The sequence below is a fragment of the Cyprinodon variegatus genome, unplaced genomic scaffold, assembly GCF_000732505.1.
Source record: "Cyprinodon variegatus isolate N-32 unplaced genomic scaffold, C_variegatus-1.0 Scaffold5, whole genome shotgun sequence".
Lineage (NCBI taxonomy): Eukaryota > Metazoa > Chordata > Actinopteri > Cyprinodontiformes > Cyprinodontidae > Cyprinodon > Cyprinodon variegatus.
In genome coordinates, this window is record NW_015150458.1 from 181254 (window position 1) to 200172 (window position 18919).

General features: G+C 36.2%; 1 protein-coding gene across 2 annotated transcripts in view; it reads left to right on the plus strand.

Moving 5' to 3' along the window:
* fes (FES proto-oncogene, tyrosine kinase) overlaps window positions 1-5062 on the plus strand; it is a 35599-nt gene extending 30537 nt beyond the window's left edge. For both annotated transcript variants that reach the window (XM_015373857.1, XM_015373848.1), the window contains 3 exons: window positions 3855-4012; window positions 4112-4234; window positions 4318-5062. In XM_015373857.1, the coding sequence (XP_015229343.1) occupies window positions 3855-4012; window positions 4112-4234; window positions 4318-4460 (424 nt within the window). In that variant the 3' untranslated portion in view covers window positions 4461-5062. The remainder of the gene's footprint in view (window positions 1-3854; window positions 4013-4111; window positions 4235-4317) is intronic.
* The last annotated feature ends 13857 nt before the right edge of the window (window positions 5063-18919 follow it).

Genomic DNA, 18919 nt, shown 5'->3' on the forward strand with positions numbered 1-18919 from the left:
TATCTGGAAGAATTTGGGATATGATCAAATTAGCTTTTCACTAACTTTAAAGAAATTGGAATGTTTTCAGACCAATTCACAATGCAAACATTATTTGGCCAAAAAATGTTTTATTAAATGATTTGCTTAATCAAGAACCAATAACCTTTAGTTAAATGATTCTTTACCCTCCTTGAAATAGCTAGCAGCGAATAGAGATCTGGTTCCCCTGGGGCCCACATCTCCACTAGGGGTGTAAATCACATCCATCATGGCGATTCGATTCAGTATCGATTTCCTGGCCCAACGATCCGATTATTTTTCGATACTCAAGAATACACCACGATTCGATTCGATTAATCGATTAATCGGTTAAATCTTTTTTTATTATTATTATTTTTTTTACACCTTACAGGCTAAACAAAGTTTCAAGTTTAAAATAAATCAATAAAGCTGTAATATCGTTACACATTTTTTTTTTTAGAAACAACAGCAAATAACAGAAGTAGAAAAGTTGCATCAAAAAATACTGCACAGAATCATTGCAATGAGTTCAATTCAATACCTTGGCTCCAGAGTGTGGACGTCCCCGCCCCCTCCACAGAAGCTCCGCTGCTCCTCTCCCAAATTGTAGCTGACCGCAAACAGTGCCTCAGACAGGAGGCCAGCTTGTTTTGTTTTTATGACCGAAATTGCGGAAAACAACTCGTGAAGTTTGACCCGCTAGAAGAGCGAGGTGCACGAGAACGCTGGGACCCTTTTTCCACCTGGATCTCCGCTCTTTTTGTCCCTCATGTCCCTTCGTCGTCGGACTAAACTTGCCCCCACTTCCTCGCCGCCTCGGCCGTATCTAGACCCACAGCGTGTAGCACAGACCAAGCTTCAATATTGAGCATAATTTAAAAATGTCTGCAACACAGGAAAAAAAAAAAACATGAATCGATTATCTTGCGGACGTGTCGATGCATCAGATCGTCAGCTTTTCGATCGATGCATCGATACAAAATGATTATTATTTACACCCCTAATCTCCACTGCGGACTCCAGCTTCATGGGCAAGGGAGAGGAGGCAAGGAGTGCAGGAGCCAAAGAGAGCAGGGGGCAAAGGAGGGAGAATCCTGTGTGCTCTGTGGTTTTGTCTGTTCTTGCAGAGAGGGGGTGTAGGTTTTCACACCTCTGGTGGCTTCCATGTGACTTGCCTATGAAGGCCGGCTTGCCTGAAATGGGGGTTGTTGCAGAGATTCCACAGCTGATTCCACATCATCATGTCAAGTTGAAATATGGATACTGGTTCCCAATGTCCAAAAAGTATGATCATGGCATATGGCATAACATGAGCTTCAATGACTGTCTTGAACCGTAGCTCACCATACTTATATGCCTTATAGTGTGCATGTGCAGAAAAAGATAGCTAACGGGACAAGCACGTAGGATGGCCTTACGTAAACATATCACCAAAATGATTGACAATTAGGAGGACCATTTATTTAGATGATCCACCCAGAAATAAAAGATCGTCCTCTATACCTTTAACCGATGTTGGACTTGTCTCATAATGAATAATGACGCTCTATAACAAGCCTCAGCCAGCATCAGAACAAGATCTTTTGCTTTTGTTTCAGGGTTTACACATTTCATACCTGAACATGTTCCTCTCTGGGACACATAAACGGTCTCTTCTGTAAACTTTACGATGGCTGGATATTCCCACAGTGTTTATACTTGCATATTATAGTTAAAACAAATGTCAATGTGGCCCCTTAAGGATCTGAATATTGTACTGAAGGGTGAACCAAATTCTTTTTGATATCTTGGCATTATGACATCATCTAATATATAGACTTGATATCATATGGGAGTACTGCGTTTGATGTTATCCTAAAATACTGCCAGTGATGTAGCTCAACTGAATCAGAAGTTTTCAATGCCACAAAGTTTTCTTTTTGGCTTTCCCAGATTGTTTAAACATATATTATTCTAGTTACCTTAAAGCAGGTATAATGCAGACTTTCTCATTGTTTGGACAGAACACAAAAAGGAAATTGTTTTTGTAATGCTGACTAACCTAAAACAGAAAAGGTGTGGTCTGATTTAATTACAGACAGTGAAAAAAAAGAAAAACTTTATTTTTCTTTATTTGTATTGACACAAATATCATTTATATAAGCAGATTAAGTATTAAAACAAAGCAACAGTAAACATGGTAAATCTAAGCTTTTGTAGTGTTTGTAATGCTTCAGTAACATTGTCTGCGTTGTTGAATTTTAAGTTGTTTTTCCGAAACTTTCCATGTTTTGCATCTAAGCACACTCATAAAAAACTATTCAACAGAAATTATTTATTTTCAAGCAATTTATTCTGGTTGTTAATAACAGGCAACAAGAATCCATAACCCTTCCTTAAGAATAAATTAATTTACTAAAGATAGTACAGTATTTATTACAGTAATTGTGTTTATTCTCGTTATTTTAATTTGCCAAACCTGGTGACAAACTATAAATGGGATGTATTTACATATTTTGCAGTGTTAAAGTAACTTTAAGAGTTAAATTTAGAACCAATCTGAGTGCATTTGGTCCCACTCTGAATAGGTGTGAAATTAACTCTCTACATAGTGTATATCTTACTCCAGTTATTTTTGTAACACCTCTAAAAGAGTCAGTGTACTTTGACACTGCATATTTAACACTGTGGAATTTACAATATCAAAAAGTTATCCTCAGCATTAGATTAGAGTTAAATGTTTTGCAAAGCAAGAATAAAAACCCCACCTATTTTAGCATAATGGAAGTCTGTTAACTTTCCTCACTGCACTTCCTCATGTGTTGTCATGACCGTTAGAATAGTGCCTAAAAACAGGAATAAAAGAATTTCCCATAATAAAACATGAGAAAAATGCTTCTTTGGCTTACCGTACAGGCAATTTAACACCACAACCAATCAAATCTGCCTTCCGTTCAACGGAATCACCTAAATCATCCAAGGATTTTAAATAAGCATAAAGACCTCAACAGGCAAAAGAACATAACATGTCAGCAAAAGCAATGACATCATCCTGCAAATTTATTCTCTTAAAGCAATGAGCTCTTTACAGGAAACTCCATGTCTGTTAATTTCAAAAAAACTTTTTAGCACTGGCTTTTCAGTAGGTGGGATCTATTTCTACACAATGCAAAACGCTCTGGCAAGAGCTATTGGTTTTAGTTTTATAAATGCTCAAAAATAATGCTGTCTCCTAAATAACACAATGCCCCCATTTAAATGTGGTCAAACTGTATTAGTGCTGAGAGAATATATCTCTAAGGTGAACTTATTTTAGAAGCGTGTCTGCATCTCCATTTCAGTTTTTGAATGAGTCTTTGGTTTGAAGACTAACAGGACATGCAACTAACTTAATGAGAAACCCCAGTAGTGTCTGTTTTATTGCAAAGTAGATTTTGGTATTGCTACTCTGTGATATAAAAGAGAAAAGGCTGTGATAAGATCATCTTGTTTCAGTCTTTAGCAAGTGTGGAGCAGTTGTACAGATAAAACATGACTTAAAATGTGCAGACAGCTGCTAACTTAAACAATAACCTAAAAGTTGATATCATCAGAAGAATTCAGAAATGAAAATAAAAAGGAAATGAGCTGAAAGTTGAGGTGTTGTGAGGCGGTGGGAGTTGAGGATAGGGTGATTGTGATAACTAGCTGAGAACAGTTCATACTGTGGGAACAGATCAAAGCAGGTTTCTGCAACACAGAATTACAAACTGTACCCAGAAAAACAAACAAACACCAGGGACATTTTCCCTTTGTTTTTCAGTGTTTCTGTTATCCTCCTCTTGTTTTCTATCATATAACATTATTGGTCTCTCTATGTTTCCTTTTTTTAGGGACCTTGCAGCAAGAAATTGCCTGGTTGCAGAACGCAATGTTGTTAAGATCAGTGACTTTGGGATGTCCCGTGAGCGAGATGATGGTGTCTACTCTGCAGAGGGGGGTCTCAGACAGATCCCTGTTAAATGGACTGCTCCAGAAGCCCTGAACTATGGTAAACCAAAAATAATACCACTCTTCTTACAGTCTGCAAAAGGGAAACTGTCAAAAAGAATGTTCCTTTTCAAATGCTGCCCCCTGCTGTTTCTCTCAGGTCGTTATACCACACAGAGTGATGTGTGGAGCTTTGGTGTCTTGCTTTGGGAGACCTTCTCCATGGGGATGACTCCCTATACAAGCATGAATAACCAGCAGACACGGGATGAGGTGGAGAGAGGTAAACCCATGTGCTAACCTTTGAAAGATAAAAACTTACCTGCGGATAACCCTCAGGAGAACTGATGTTGGGTCTTGTTGCAGGATACCGTATGCCAGCTCCTCATGGCTGCCCAGTGGAGATATCCAGGGTCATGAACAACTGCTGGCAGTATGATCCCAAAAACAGGCCAACATTCAGAAAAATCCGGTCTGAGCTCAGTGCTATTCACAACAAAATCACATGATATCATCGTCTCATTAGACTTTTATCTAAACATTTTATTAGAAATACCGGTAGTTAGAACTTGTTTTATACATTTATTTTTATTTTTATTAGTTGAGTATGAAAATTGAGTCAGAACTCAAAGATCAAATAAAAAATTTAATCCCTTGACTTTACTCTTTTTTTTTAGACTCTTTTTGAGAAAACTACACTGTGTGCAGAATTATTAGGCAAATGAGTATTTCTACCACATCATCCTTTTCATATATGTTGTTCTACTCCAAGCGGTATAGGCTTGAAAGCCAACAACCAATTAAGTAAATCAGGTGGTGTGCATGAAATGTGAGATCTACAGGGAGGGAAAACATTACACCTCTCTGAACAGTGTCTGGGAGGCTGTGGTGGCTGCTGCACGCAATATAGATTGCAAACAGATCAAGACACTGACAGAATCTATGGATGGAAGGCTTTTGAGCGTCATGGTAAAGAAAGGTGGCTATATTGGTCACTTATTATTATTATTATTTTTTTGAATGTCACAAATGTTTATTTTTGAACTTTGAGTTGTTATATTTGTTTACCTGGTAAAAATAAACAAGTGAGATGGGTATATATTTGTTTTTTTATTACGTCGCCTTATAATTCTGCACAGTAATATTTACCTGCACACATAGACATTGTCATAAAATGGCCAAATCTAAAAAAAACAACACATCCATTCCAAAAATATGAAACTTTGATATTAAGGAGTCTTTTGGGTTCATTGAGAACACAATTGTGGCCCAATAATAAAAACAATCCTCAAAAATACAACTTGCCTAATAATTCTGCACACAGTGTATCTAGAGAATTAACGTTAGAAGTGAGCAGTGTGCTGCTTGGCCAGCTGGGGGCAGTTTTTCTCTTTTTTTAAACGTTCCCTTCAACACAATACAACTTATTGTTAGAAAGAGGAAAAAGTGTGTTTCAGGAAAACATTGTGAACATATCAGTTTCTGATCTTTAAGTTTTTGTACAGTCCCTGAAGATGTTAAGGATCTTTGGTCGTTTTTTTATCTGCAAAAAGAGAGTTAAATCAAAACTTTAAACCACTAAAAGAGGAGATGATACTTTATATTTTTTCATAGAATATATAAAAATTGGAAGCTCAGATTCAGATGGTAGCTGTTCTGGGCCTTAGTGGCCCTCTTAAGCTCTGTGGTGAAGACACCATGAGAGTTTACTTGTGCATTTAGAAAAAAATTATACTTTTTTTCAAAGAAATAACAGATCTGATTCATTGCATAGGGACGGTGCTCCTGGACTGGCAGGGGTGGGTGTTCTCCAACTATAGGGGGGTAACACACTCCTTAATCCTGCAGTACCACCTTACAGTACAACAATTTACTATGCTCTGCAACTTTTTCAAATAGAAAGGGGGCAGATGTTTATTTTTTTAGAACAAAGATATGCTAGTACAAAAGATACAGTTAAAAACCAGTGGTAGTTGAAGTCTCACTTTAAACAGAACAGGATCTACATCCCTCAATTCATTTAGAAGTCGTTGCACTGTTTTTCCTTAGGTTATACATACATGAACGGTAAAACAAAAATTATCCACACAAAAAATATAAACATAAAATGGTTTTTGATTTACTAAAATGTAACCCCTTTAGATATATATTCATACATCTTTTTAAGTAACAGTTAAAAGAATCAGTTACTTGTTATGGCTAAAAGCAAATCTTTAGCCTTTAGGTTTCGATTTATCTCGAAATGGATTAGATTGAAGGGCTTTGTGATGCTATTCGTATAACAACTACTGTACCAAGGAGCTTTTTTCAGTCAGTGGGAGTATTTTTCAAGAACATTTTTTTCTTCTTCCGATAGAGAAGGTTTGACAGTTTTAACTGAAAAGAAAGGAAAAAAAAAACAAACCTTGGAAACACATTCCCCAGAAAGAGCAGAATTTTTCTGTTACTATTCCCCGTGGCCACATCTCAAGAAAAATATAATGTTGCAAACAAATGGAATATTATATGTAATTGAGCCCTGGCAGAGACATTTCAGAGCTGGGATGTAATGGGGGACGATTAAAGCTGGGGCACAGAAACACGCTGACAACAAGTACACACATCTGCACTTTGATGTTCAGGACTCACACTATCTTTTTGAAATATTTTATTGATTGTTTTCCCTGGTTTTAATGGAACCTCTGTCCACACAGACTATTTTAATAGGTTGTTTTTAAATAACGGATGCAAAAGCAAAATATTCAGATCTTTTAAATATTTGTGATTAATGTGGACAGTGAGCCATGTTTTTAAAGGACAAACTATAAGGATGAATCTATTTTAAATAAAATACATTTTGCAACATTTCAGGCTCAAACTATGTTTCTTGGTTAAACTTTGAGATAGATAATTAGTATAATTAAGAACTAATGTTGCAAGATGAGAGGTGAACAGAAATGTGTCCTTTATTGATTTAGTTTTTAACATTAACACCCTTAATCAGTTTGCTTAAAGGTAGATATTCTTCTTTGTGTGTTTTTGTGAAAAAAATTATCGTGATAAACCTAGGCTTTTTTAGGCTATTATTGGGGATGCTGAAGCATCCCTAATTTGACTGAAAGCACCCCTAAAATATGAGTTGTTTTTGTAATACTGTATGTGCATTTTACAATAAAAAAGTGACATAGTAAAACTATACAGTATTTGGTTATTTAACCCCTTCAATTATGTTTTGGTTCATCAGAAATAATAATAAACAAAAAGTCAAGTAAACAAGCCTGATGGAGCTCCTTAACTAAAATGTTGACCAACGCTTTGAGGAAAACACTGCAGGTGTTTTTAAAATGCTTAGTCCGATTTCTGCAACTATTGATGGTGTGTTGATGAAATGTTCATCAGCGGGGTGCTCAAATGTGTCTGACACTGGTTTGTTTGATTATCTTTAAAACCACAACTCAATATCAATATTTACATTTACTGAATCATTAGTAAATTGTTATCATTTTTTCAGTTTCTAGTTATTTGAATTTGCAATCCGTTTTATGATTGCCAGTTTAAAGAGGAAGAGGTGTACAATGGGAAGCAAAGTAAAAGAATAGGAAAAAACAGGTAAGAAAACAGACACAATAGCAGCAGTTGTTAAACTGCCAAAGAAAAACGTTTCATTCAGTAGATTATTTTACATATATCATGGAAGTAATTTTGGCAAACAAAGGAGAAAAGTCATTTCATGAAAACTAATTCCAAGGTTAGTTCATTTTAAAGCTGTAATTGATTGGAATATTCTTCAAAGAAATGCTGCTTTTTGCTTTGCTTGTTAGTTTTTTTTTGCACACGTCTCAGATACAATGCATTAGTGAATGACGGAGTCAGTCATTATCAAAACACATTGAACAAGTTTCAAAATATGTGTAGAAAACTATGAAATTAATCTTGTCTTGCCAGTTAGCTCTTTGGGTGCTCAGCAGCCCTAAACCTCTGATCCTAGAATCGCCCCTGGTGTTAAATGAGTAACATAAAAACATAATATATAACACCACCACCAGTACTGTTGTGGCCTGCCTGCCTTGACACACAATTTAGGCAAAATGCAAAAGGATACTAATCTATAGGGTTTATTAAAATATTAATCCCTCTTTGCTCTTTCAGTGACCTCTGTTTAAGGGAGGCTTTTCCATTTATTAGGGGTGTGTCTATGATTAACACTGGTGTTGAACTAGAAGGACTGGATTGCAATCTCTGCTCTTATTCATTTCCAAACTGTTCTGTCGCGTTGTGATCAAGCTTCTCTGCAAGCCAGTCAAATTCTTTTTGGGCCTGGTTTTTGGCACCCGTGAGCAGCCACGTTGTAACAAAAAGGAGGCGGCTTCAAAATCTTCCCACAGAGTTTAGAAAAGCTTCACACATTAATCATGTATGAAAAAAAACATTTCAGTCGACACAGACAGGAAATGGACTGCCAATGTGCTATTGGCAGTGGCCTTGTCACCACAAAATCAGGTCTTTTGAATTACGCTTGGCTTGAAAGTAGCAGCAGCTTCCCAAAGGTGAAAAAATAAATAAATTACTAAAGGTTGCTACAAACAGTTCCTGAGCTAATCTGCAGTAAAGCAACTTGAAGTGTAGAGGTCTGTAGCTATCACCCACCCCGAGTCTCAACATCCTCTAACAGTATTATTACATGGTCTACTATTTGTAATGGAGTTTCTGTCATTGCCACATGCTTATATTTTGCTATAATACAAACAGCTGTGAGATAGACAACATATTGCAGGGATGAATTCACATGAAATGGCTAATTGCACAGGTGACATCCTATCATGGGATGTACCCCTATGGCATGCACCAAGCTCCTGAGAGGAGCCTCAAGCATCAAGGGCGTAGGTTTGATTTCAACTTTGGTAGGGACACTATTGGTCTGATGTCATTGGTCCTATGCAAAAATATGCAGTCGTTTTTTGATGCTTGATGGGAAATTCATGGTGTATTTTGTTTAAAGAAAAAAAGCAGCATTTCTTGCTACATTTGTACAAATTTTATAAGTGCTACACACACTAGATGCTGTTTATTAATCTTTGAAGCATCACTGGCTCTGACGAATGTGGAATTTGACTTTTTTCCACTTTGAAAAGGTTTGCATTTGAAATTACCAGCGACTAAGACAGAAAGTAAATCTGTGCCTATTCAACAAAAGATAGTCTAAATATGTCTTTTATATCTGGATTTATCCTGTTTTTTCTTTTGATCATATACAATTGTGCAGAGGTAAACAGAGATAAAACACAATCTTAACTTTTAAATCTTCTCTCTGTATCATGAAACAAAGCAAAATAATAGATTCAAGGGAAACCAAATACATTTATTGCATTTACATGAGCACTGGAACTGACAATGAGCATTCAGAATATTAATTTCACCTACAAGTCATGTAGGCTGTAGTTACTCTATTTAAGCCATATCATGTATTTTATTTTGGGCTGAAACAATTGATCGAAATAATCAATTATTGAAATGTCAACAAATTTAGTCATTGATTAATCATTAACTGGAGTATAGAGACTCTAAAACATGTCTTCAGCTCGCAGAGCGACCCACTTACAGTGGGAATTATAGCATAATTGTAAAAAAATATACAAACATTTTGCATTTTAGATCAAAAATGTTTTCGTCTTTCAATATTCTCCATCCAGAACTCCTCTACTGCTGCAACAATGCTGTATTGTAAACTATAAACATGTTATTCACATCTAATTGTTGGTAGGGACAAGTAGGTCAGTCCAAAATTTTGTTAGGGACATGTCCCTATGGTCCCTATGCAAACCTACGCCAATGTCAAGCATGTTAGGATTCACAGCCCAACATCAAGTATATTAGCTTGAAGTGCCTTTGTAAATAGTTTATAACTTGGGCCTTAAGTTTGAGTTCTAGCTCTGGTTACTTGTCCACAACACAGCCCAGAATTTCCAAGAGAGTCTGGCTGCATTCCTGCACGGTCAGGACCCTTCGTTGCAGATATGCAAATTGGGGTCTTCTGCATTATAAGAACCGCACTGGAAAGACGATGTACAAATAAGTCTAAACTTCTTAAAATAAGTGTATTTACCCTTAATTTGAGTTGGTAAATAAAATGATTTGTCAATGGGTTGAGTATTTTTACTCTTAAAAAAAGAGAATTAGATAATATGCAGTTGAAATAAGACAATGCAATTGTTTTTTTTCTTATTTTAAATGTAAATTGTCTTGGTCCATTGCCAATATATCACTTTGCTCCTCAGTTCAAGAAAAAAACAACTTATTTTAAGAAAAATGTGCCTTTTTAGATTTTAATGTTTTGCAGTGTGGAAGTCTATTCCGGAAGCTGTATTCGAAGCCTTTGGGAATAGCACGCAGCATGTGTATGCTGCCGGATTAGAGTTTGTGACAGTGCTAAATTAAGCATAGAAGAAGTTTAAACAATACTGAAAACAAAAATCCTTATAGGGCAGCCAACCTCTGTTGTTGTTTAGAAAATGTCTTATAGATCAAATGCCCTTTTCCATGCAGCGTGGCAAATACAGAGACTTATTCCTATGTTGCACATATTATTCCAGATAGGGGCTTGGTGGGAAGTATAATTGTGAGTGTACATACATTTCCAGCTTAACAACACTTGTTCGTGAAAGGAAGGTAGCTTCACGGGGAGTTTATTACTTTAGAAAGTCTTCGGAAAAAATTCCGGTTCTAACAGCGCATGAGACCTCACAGTGCAGCTCTGGGTCCTGACAGTGCAGGTCTGATGCCAGACCCCTCTCAGATTTTCTCCTATTCACTTGTAAGCATGCGCACCAGCTACTGCAAGACCTTTCAAGTAAAAAGGTTTTGTGGCAAATGACTGGACGGGTTGTTTCTAGCAGTTTGATGAACAAAAAAATCTATTGCAATGACATTTTTTTCCTGCCAAACTGAAACTGTTATCTAACTAATCTTTCAGATCTGGCGTGACAGAAGAGGAAAACTTATTAAGCTATCTATCAGCAGTGTTTTAAAGAGTGGACAGGTGACATTTTTGAGGTACAAACACATGTCTGATGATGATGATGACATGTGAAGTCACTGACAGGTAACGTTCTGTTGCAGACTCAGAAAAAACATCAGTCTGATCCTTTGCATCTTTGTATCAGTGTCTTAAATGTACTGTTTACATATTCCTTATAAACATGGATGTCCTCTTTTTGTATGGATTAGGCATATTATTGAGTGTAATCCTCTTTTCAAAAAATATAATTCTTAAATACTTCATGCTTCAAATAAAGTGAGACCAATACTGCAAAAAATGCAAAGAAAATAAACTTTCTGATGTTCAAAAGATGTATTAAGGATAAATTTTTTCTTAGAAACTGAATATTACTGTTAAATATTTCCTAGAAATATTCCCAAACTGAAAAAAACAATGGTAAGTGATCCTTTATAGTTTTTTCATTAATAGTTACACATACAGCAGTGAAAGTAGAAATATAAATATCCAGACTTCTAATAAAATTACATAACAATTGACATGGTAATACAAAACTATCTTAGGCTATAAAATGAGAAGTGCAGTTTGTGCTATGAGGAAGGTGTATCTTACATCATTTGACTCTCTCTATCAACCCTGAGGCATTTTTGCTATTGAAACCTCACTGGTTGAGCTTGTTTTCTGTAACGTTTAGTTTGTCAGATGAAAGAGGTATGATTTATATGCCTCGTAGGAAAAACAATATGAAGGAAACAACATCTTTGCAGAAGGAGAAGATTACTCACTTCTTTTTTTGACAGCTGTGCTGATCAATTGGCTCTGAACAATCCTTTGTCATATGACTGGAAAACACGCAGGGCGAGTTTTCATCTGGATTCCAAGTATGTGTATTCAGCAGTATGTGATACATCTATAGTTCATATGCTGCTCCCTTATAATAGTGAGCTTAAACGTTACAAACTAAAACTGTTCTTTAGCTCCATAAATAGGGAGTGCCAAAGACTATGAGGTCTTAGGGCAGAAAGGAAGTTTAGAGGAGACTGGCTAACCACCTACTGTCAGCCACTGGGCTTTCTGCAAAGAGGAAACCCAGCGGCTGACAGTGTGATTCGTGCAGTACTGAAGAGGTCACTGCATGCTTCACAAATGTCAGCTGAGACACTTATGTCTACATCAGCAGGCATTGTGTACAAAAAAACATCTCATCTGAAGGCTCTTGTTTGTCCGCATCTTAGAGAAACTCAACTGGAACCTCAACAATCAAGGCATTGAGTAAACATGTCCAACTTGTCGGACACTTAGGTGGTGTTGTACTGCCTAAGAATACATAGGAGAAACTGTACAGAAAAAAAAGGAGCTCATCTTCTCACTTAAAAATGGCGAGCACACCCGTAAACTGCATTGATCCATGAAAATAGTCTATTTACTTTGTTTTCTTTTTTTTTATTTTTATTTTTTTACTTTTTTTGGAATTATTATAATAAATCTTATGTTAAGAAAACAAAACATTTATTTATTTATTTATCCATCCATCCATCCATCCATCCATCCATCCATCCATCCATCCATCCATCCATCCATCCATCCATCCATCCCTCTTCTCCTGCTTATTCCATCAGGGAAATAAGCAGGGGCCAGTGCCTAAACCTGGCAGTCTATGGGCGACCCTGGGCAGGATGCCAGTCTGTTGCAGGGCAACACAGACACACACATAGACAAACAACAATGCGCACACACTCAAACCAAAGGACAATGTAGAGAAGCCCTTTAACCAAACAGTCGTGTGGTTTTGACTGAGAGAGGAAACCAGAGTACCCAGAGAAAACTCACCCATACAGGTGAAGAACCCAGGCCAGAAATTAATCCCCGAACCTTGTTGCTGCAATGCAATAGCGCAACATTTATTTTTTCTATTTATTTATTTGATTGACAGGACCCTAACCAGTCAACCTGTCTGGAAAAGGGGGTAGGAAGAAGAAAATCTTATTAAAACCTGCCCCTTCTCACACTATCAATATCACATTCAGTTGGCCTCATCATGTTTCCCATATCACACACATTTTACAAAGAAAATTTCTTTCTATATGTGCATATCTAAATTTATATGCACATCAATACTTACCAACATGCACACATACGCATGCATACGCTAACATCATCATATTGTACCTACTCACATGTAAATACATACATACATGAACACCTACAAATATCTAGGTATCTCCACACTTATACTAATACACACACGAATGTATGAATATAAATACAATATTTATACATATCTACATATGTGGGTGGATTACCAAACAATTGTACTGAAGTAAAAGTAGCATACTTCATTATATTTTTACCTACGTAAAAGTAAAAAATAGCCATCCAAAAAATTACTTCAGTAAGAGAGAAAAAGCATTTAGTAAAACACTCAAGTGCTGAGTAACTGATCTACTTAACACACATAATCTTAACAACTGATTTACAAAATAATGTAAAGTTAAACAATATAAAGTTACAAACAAATTCTGGTGTTAATTACTCGATAACACATTTGTATTATTATTATTAGTGTATTATGATGTTTGTTTAAAACAAACCTTTTTTTTTTTAAAGTGAAATCACAATGGATGGAGTAGCCAGAAATTTTACTCATGCAAGAGAAGAAAGTAAAATGCTATAAAATTACTCTTTATAGTACGTTTTCTTTAAAAAGTTACCCAAGTAAATATAACTGAGTAAATGTTAGTAGTTAGTTAGTAAGTATTTGAACACTCTGTTTTGCAGGTTCTCCCACTTAGAAATCATGGAGGGGTCTGAAATTCGCAGGTGCATGTCCACTGTGAGAGACTAAAGCTACAAAAAAAAAAAATCCAGAAATCACAATATATAATTTTTTAACTATTTGTATGATACAGCTGCAAATAAGTATTTGAACACCTAAGAAAATCAATGTTAATATTTAGTGTAGTACCTTTTGTTTGCATTTACAGAGGTCAAAAATTTCCTGTGGTTTTTCACCAGGTTTACTGGTGAAAAACCAGTAAACCTAGTGAAATATTTTCTGGTAAACATTTTCTGTTATCTGCAGAATTGTAGAGCCTGAACTTCACTGCCTGATTGCTGAAAGAGGAAAAATCTACTCTAAGGGGAAAAAATTGCTGTCACATTAATCAGATTTTAAATGTTGGATTTTTACTGCAGTTGTGGTGCCAAAATAACATGAAGCGTAGGCGGTGAGTTGTGATAGGTCAGGAGATTCTTTCTTCCTTCAGATCTTCTGCTATGAAGAACTTTGAAGGTTCCACCAGTAAACTGTTCATAGAAACAGGAAAAACAATCAGAAGACCTGATTGTTTATCAAACTAGATTTGTTGTGTATTGCTGATGGATGGATGGATGGATGGATGGATGGATGGATGGATGGATGGACGGACGGACGGACGGACGGATGATGGATGGATGGATGGATGGATGGATGGATGGACGGACGGACGGACGGACGGACGGACGGACGGACGGACGGACGGATGGATGGATGGATATATATGTTCAGAAGAAGTAAACAAGCCTGATGTACTTCCTGAACGGAAATTTTGTTGTGCAATATTTTAAGACAATCACTATAGTCAGGTGTTTTCTGTAAGATTTTGGAAATGTTTAGTAAGACCTGCAATTTTTTACAAAAAATTCAAAATCAATATTTTATTTTACTTAATTATCATTTATAATTAAAAACTTTTTTCAGCCTTGTGTTTGAATTGAGTTACTAGCGTGAATCTTTCATTTTCTTTAAATGAAGGGTATGTAAACTTTCAAGCACAACTGTACAATAAGCATAGTATATTTTAGGAAGGACAGGACAAAGCATTGGACAAATAGCATTTGCATTGATTCTAATCATGTGAACCTTCTTAGTAGATATTTTGCTCATGGCCACAGGCTTTCTCTCACCCCTGTGTCAACCTGAGGCATGTGATGCTGAGGGACACCTGCAGACTGGTTTCTCTCAACCTGCGCCTGTATGAGCCACTATTGGAGGAACCAAGATGCTGTCTGACACAGAGTTTCACCACACTCCTTGCTCAGAGTTATCAGATGTACATCAGCTGCAAAAGCATAGGGTAGATTTCGGTCACCAAGTAGTAGCCGGCCGACTGGCTGACGCTCTGATATCTCTGTGGCATCTTTTTTGAATGGTTTCTGCACCTGCAGAGCTCAAAGACATTCCTTCAAGGTTAGTCACACTCAGCAGAGAGATTCGTCTGATCAAAGTGTGTCCAATTCGACTCCTTTTTTGTAACTAAGAAAACTATTTATGAAAGAAGCTTCTCCTTTATTAAGTTGCCCGAAATGATTGACTACATTATTTTTTTAACTCTCTATAATTACTTAGCAGAAATGTGCAATTATTAAGACATCCATGCAGAAAGCAATTAGTAAATGCCATTTCCCTTTTTGACAGCAATGTGAGACTTTAAGCCTGTTTAAAACCTATGTGTAAGTTAGCTCACACACATGCTATTTGTTTTTGAAGGTGCATCTCTCTCTATGTTATCAAATTTCAGTTCTTGTTTTTGTACCGCGAAAGTCCACCTTCAGTAATGTTTCAGGGAATGCTAACCAAACAAACAAAAATCTTTATTGTGTTAATTTGTTTAAATTGCTGAAGTGCATTGACGTGTGTCTTACCTGGAGACGAAAAGCAGCTCTTTGTATCTTTGTTGCAATCATTCCAATGCAGTGTGCCACACCATGTGACTGCAGCATAACTCAGATTCCTTCCTCAGATAACATCTGAAAACCCCATACTGCTCCTCTATCACATGTTCCAGCTCTTCAGGGCAATAACTTATCATTTCTTAATGTTTCCGAGTCAATTTACTGACAGCTAGTTGTACCACCTGATGCACGATTATGTCATTTTTTTTTTTCTGAACAAAACACATTTGGTTCTGCAGCTTCCATTCTCTGTCCTTCGTAACTAATTTGACTACTTATTAAACAAAGCAAAATTTGAAGTTTATCGCATATTCCTATGCTTTACCAATCTAACTAAAAGTATATTTAAAAGGGATTTTATTGGAAAAATTGTAGCTGGGTTTGTTTTGATTGAACATGTCCTTTTGAAGAGGGATCCTGTAGAGCTTTTCTCAGCAGTCAGCACCTTCTCTTTCTAGTTAACTGACTGAATTATAGAAGGTTAGAAAAATAAACACTTATCCACAAGTTGCTTCTTATTCTTATTATCATGAATCACACTGATGAGGATTGAAACTTATTAGAGGTTTATTTAGCTAAACAACTATTCTTCTAATGAAGCATGTTTTAATATAGAGCACTAATCATAAATATTTTATATTCTTACTTGTTGGTGAAATTCTTTTTTTTTTGTTCAAAAAATGGTAATTAAGCATTTAGCATTTTTTCTATGGATAAACTTTACCTGCACAAGTGCACTCTCACAAACAACTACAGGTGCTTGGCTCCAGGTACTCAGAGATTCACTTCCATACAGAAAGCCCACACTCTTATCTTCAGGTAACACAGAGTACATGTCAAACTAAATAATACTACTTCAGCGATAGTTTCAAGCTGTTGCTTTATTGTATGTCTCGTACCATGTCTTTCGGTTGTGCTGTTCTTTTTGCATCTCGTTGCAGGTGAGAAATATGGCAATTGCCATACTGCTACACTTGTGAAAGTAAAATCTGTTGGGCTCTTTTTGGCATCAAGACAATTATTCTTATTGCCACATTGCCAGACAGGACACTGTTAAAAAAAAGATGGTGAATTAGCCAATCACTGAAAGCCTCTAAGCCTGGATGATTGACAATGAAGCAAGCAGAGCAGCTGCTTCTCTGTTTGTTTGATTGCAAGAAATCTGATCACACCCTGCAGTCTCATTTATAAAGTCTTACTAACTCATATATTGTGTGTTTGTTACTTTCAAGCAAAAACCTATTAGCCTCAAACATATCTTCACATATTTTCATTTTATTGTCCCAGCATCCTTTCATTTAATCCCAGTTAGCTGCTTTAAAGAAATAGATCAGAAAGGTAAAATGAATAGAATAACAATCAGCTTTTTAATCATTATAACATTACAGCATTTTTAAACTCACCTTAAAGATGATAAAATACAGTAAGAAGAAGTTTCCCTGGCTTTGCAGATGACTTAAACCTGTGGCCATACTGCTCCTCACCACTTGTTTAAGTGGCTTTCCAGGGATTTTGAAATAAACTGTGCTGTAAATTCTTTAGAATAGAATTCAACTTTATTGTCGTTAGACTGTCACAAGTAAAAAGCAACAAAATGAACCCTCTGTATTTAACCCATCCCCTTTGGGAGCAGTGGGATGCCATTGTGTGGCACCCTGGGAGCACTTTGGGGTTAAGGATTTTGCTCAGGGACCCATAGTGGCAGTCTGATGGAGTCTGTGTGACTTGAACTCAGAGGCCCAAGTGCAATGCCCTAACCCCTAGGCCACCAATCCCCTGTAAATAGGCTTATACCGTATGTCAGCAGATAACTGCCACAGCAGAAATCAAATAGTTTTAAGTCCTCAAATGTTTCTTTATATTTTTCTAAGTTTCATGGCCTGCTGAGATCATGAGGGATATGTTATATAAATCTTATTGTTTACTTATTTTGGTTGTGAAATTTGTTTTTGTGGAGTTATAGACTGTATTATATAGAAAATAAGCTTCTCCTCTCTCAGGCTTAAACCACTGCCCCAGTCTTAGCATAGTGAAGATGGTTTGCTGAGGGTAGTTGAGCATCATAAAGGGGATTTTAGTAACTTTGACCGAGGTGTTTTTGTTACTGTCAGTTAAGTTAGTCTGAATATTTTAAAAACAACAGATCCATTTTCACATCCAGTGCCACTCCTTTTAGCTTGGCTCACCTAAAATAGAAGATAGCAGGCTAGAAAAACAACATCTGGTCCAACAAGTTGGTTTAAGCCACAACATTCACATTATAGGATCAAAATTGCTGAAAAGAAACACAAAATATCCATCCTGCCCTGTACTAAAGGCTTAGTGTTGGCAGCAACTAAGAATGGGTTAAACTGCACATTTATGATGATTGTTGCCAACCATGTCTGCCCCTTTTCTAACCATGCTGTTCTCATCTTCCTTATTTTATCTGTCTTCCTTATTTTATCTGTTGTGCACTCGGTTCAATTTTTAGTTTCTTTTTCAGCTTACATCACCTTATTGGATGCTACACCCATGTTTTCCTCTCAGTATTTATAACTGCAGTCATGGAGATGGTACAGAGTTCATTTTTAAAAAAACAACAAAACTTGTTTTACCTTCAGTTAAATAAGCAGCTGGCAGGAGATGAACAGAGATGAATATGATGACTGATGGTGTTTTACAATTATCAGTATTTAATTCTAATAAGGGCTTTGCAAAACCCTTTTTGTAAAACAGAAATTTATCCAATGAGAGACTTGTAAAGAGAATTTAACCTTATTTTGTTATTCCTTTCTTTGCTTTTTCTCATAATTCGTTTTTTACATATGCCCAGGTTATTTTAAAAAATCAGCATTTTTTACTTATGCACAATTTTTCAGTGTATCAAAACTTAGCTGCTCTGACTGTTTATTAAGTGGAAGTAAATGGATAAGATATGCATTTATCTACCAAGCAAAAATCCCAGTGTTGATTTAACTCCCACAGAGTTGCTTTTTCAAGGTTTATATCGGTACACAGTATTCAGAGTTTAATTAAAGCAATCAAAACATTTGACATTTTACATCTTACATTTTTTTTACTCTATAACAGAGTTCCTTTTTAATTCACAAGACGGCGTTAAATTAAGACTCTATGAATGCAATGGCTAATACTGATCCAAAAACAAACATTAACAACTTGGTTGGAGTTGGTTTAAGACTTTCAATTGTTATAAAGTAAAATATAAGTAAATAGTAAAGTAAAAGTAAAGTAAAATATAAGTATAATAAAGAAAAACTAAAACAAATCATTTTGAAGGGT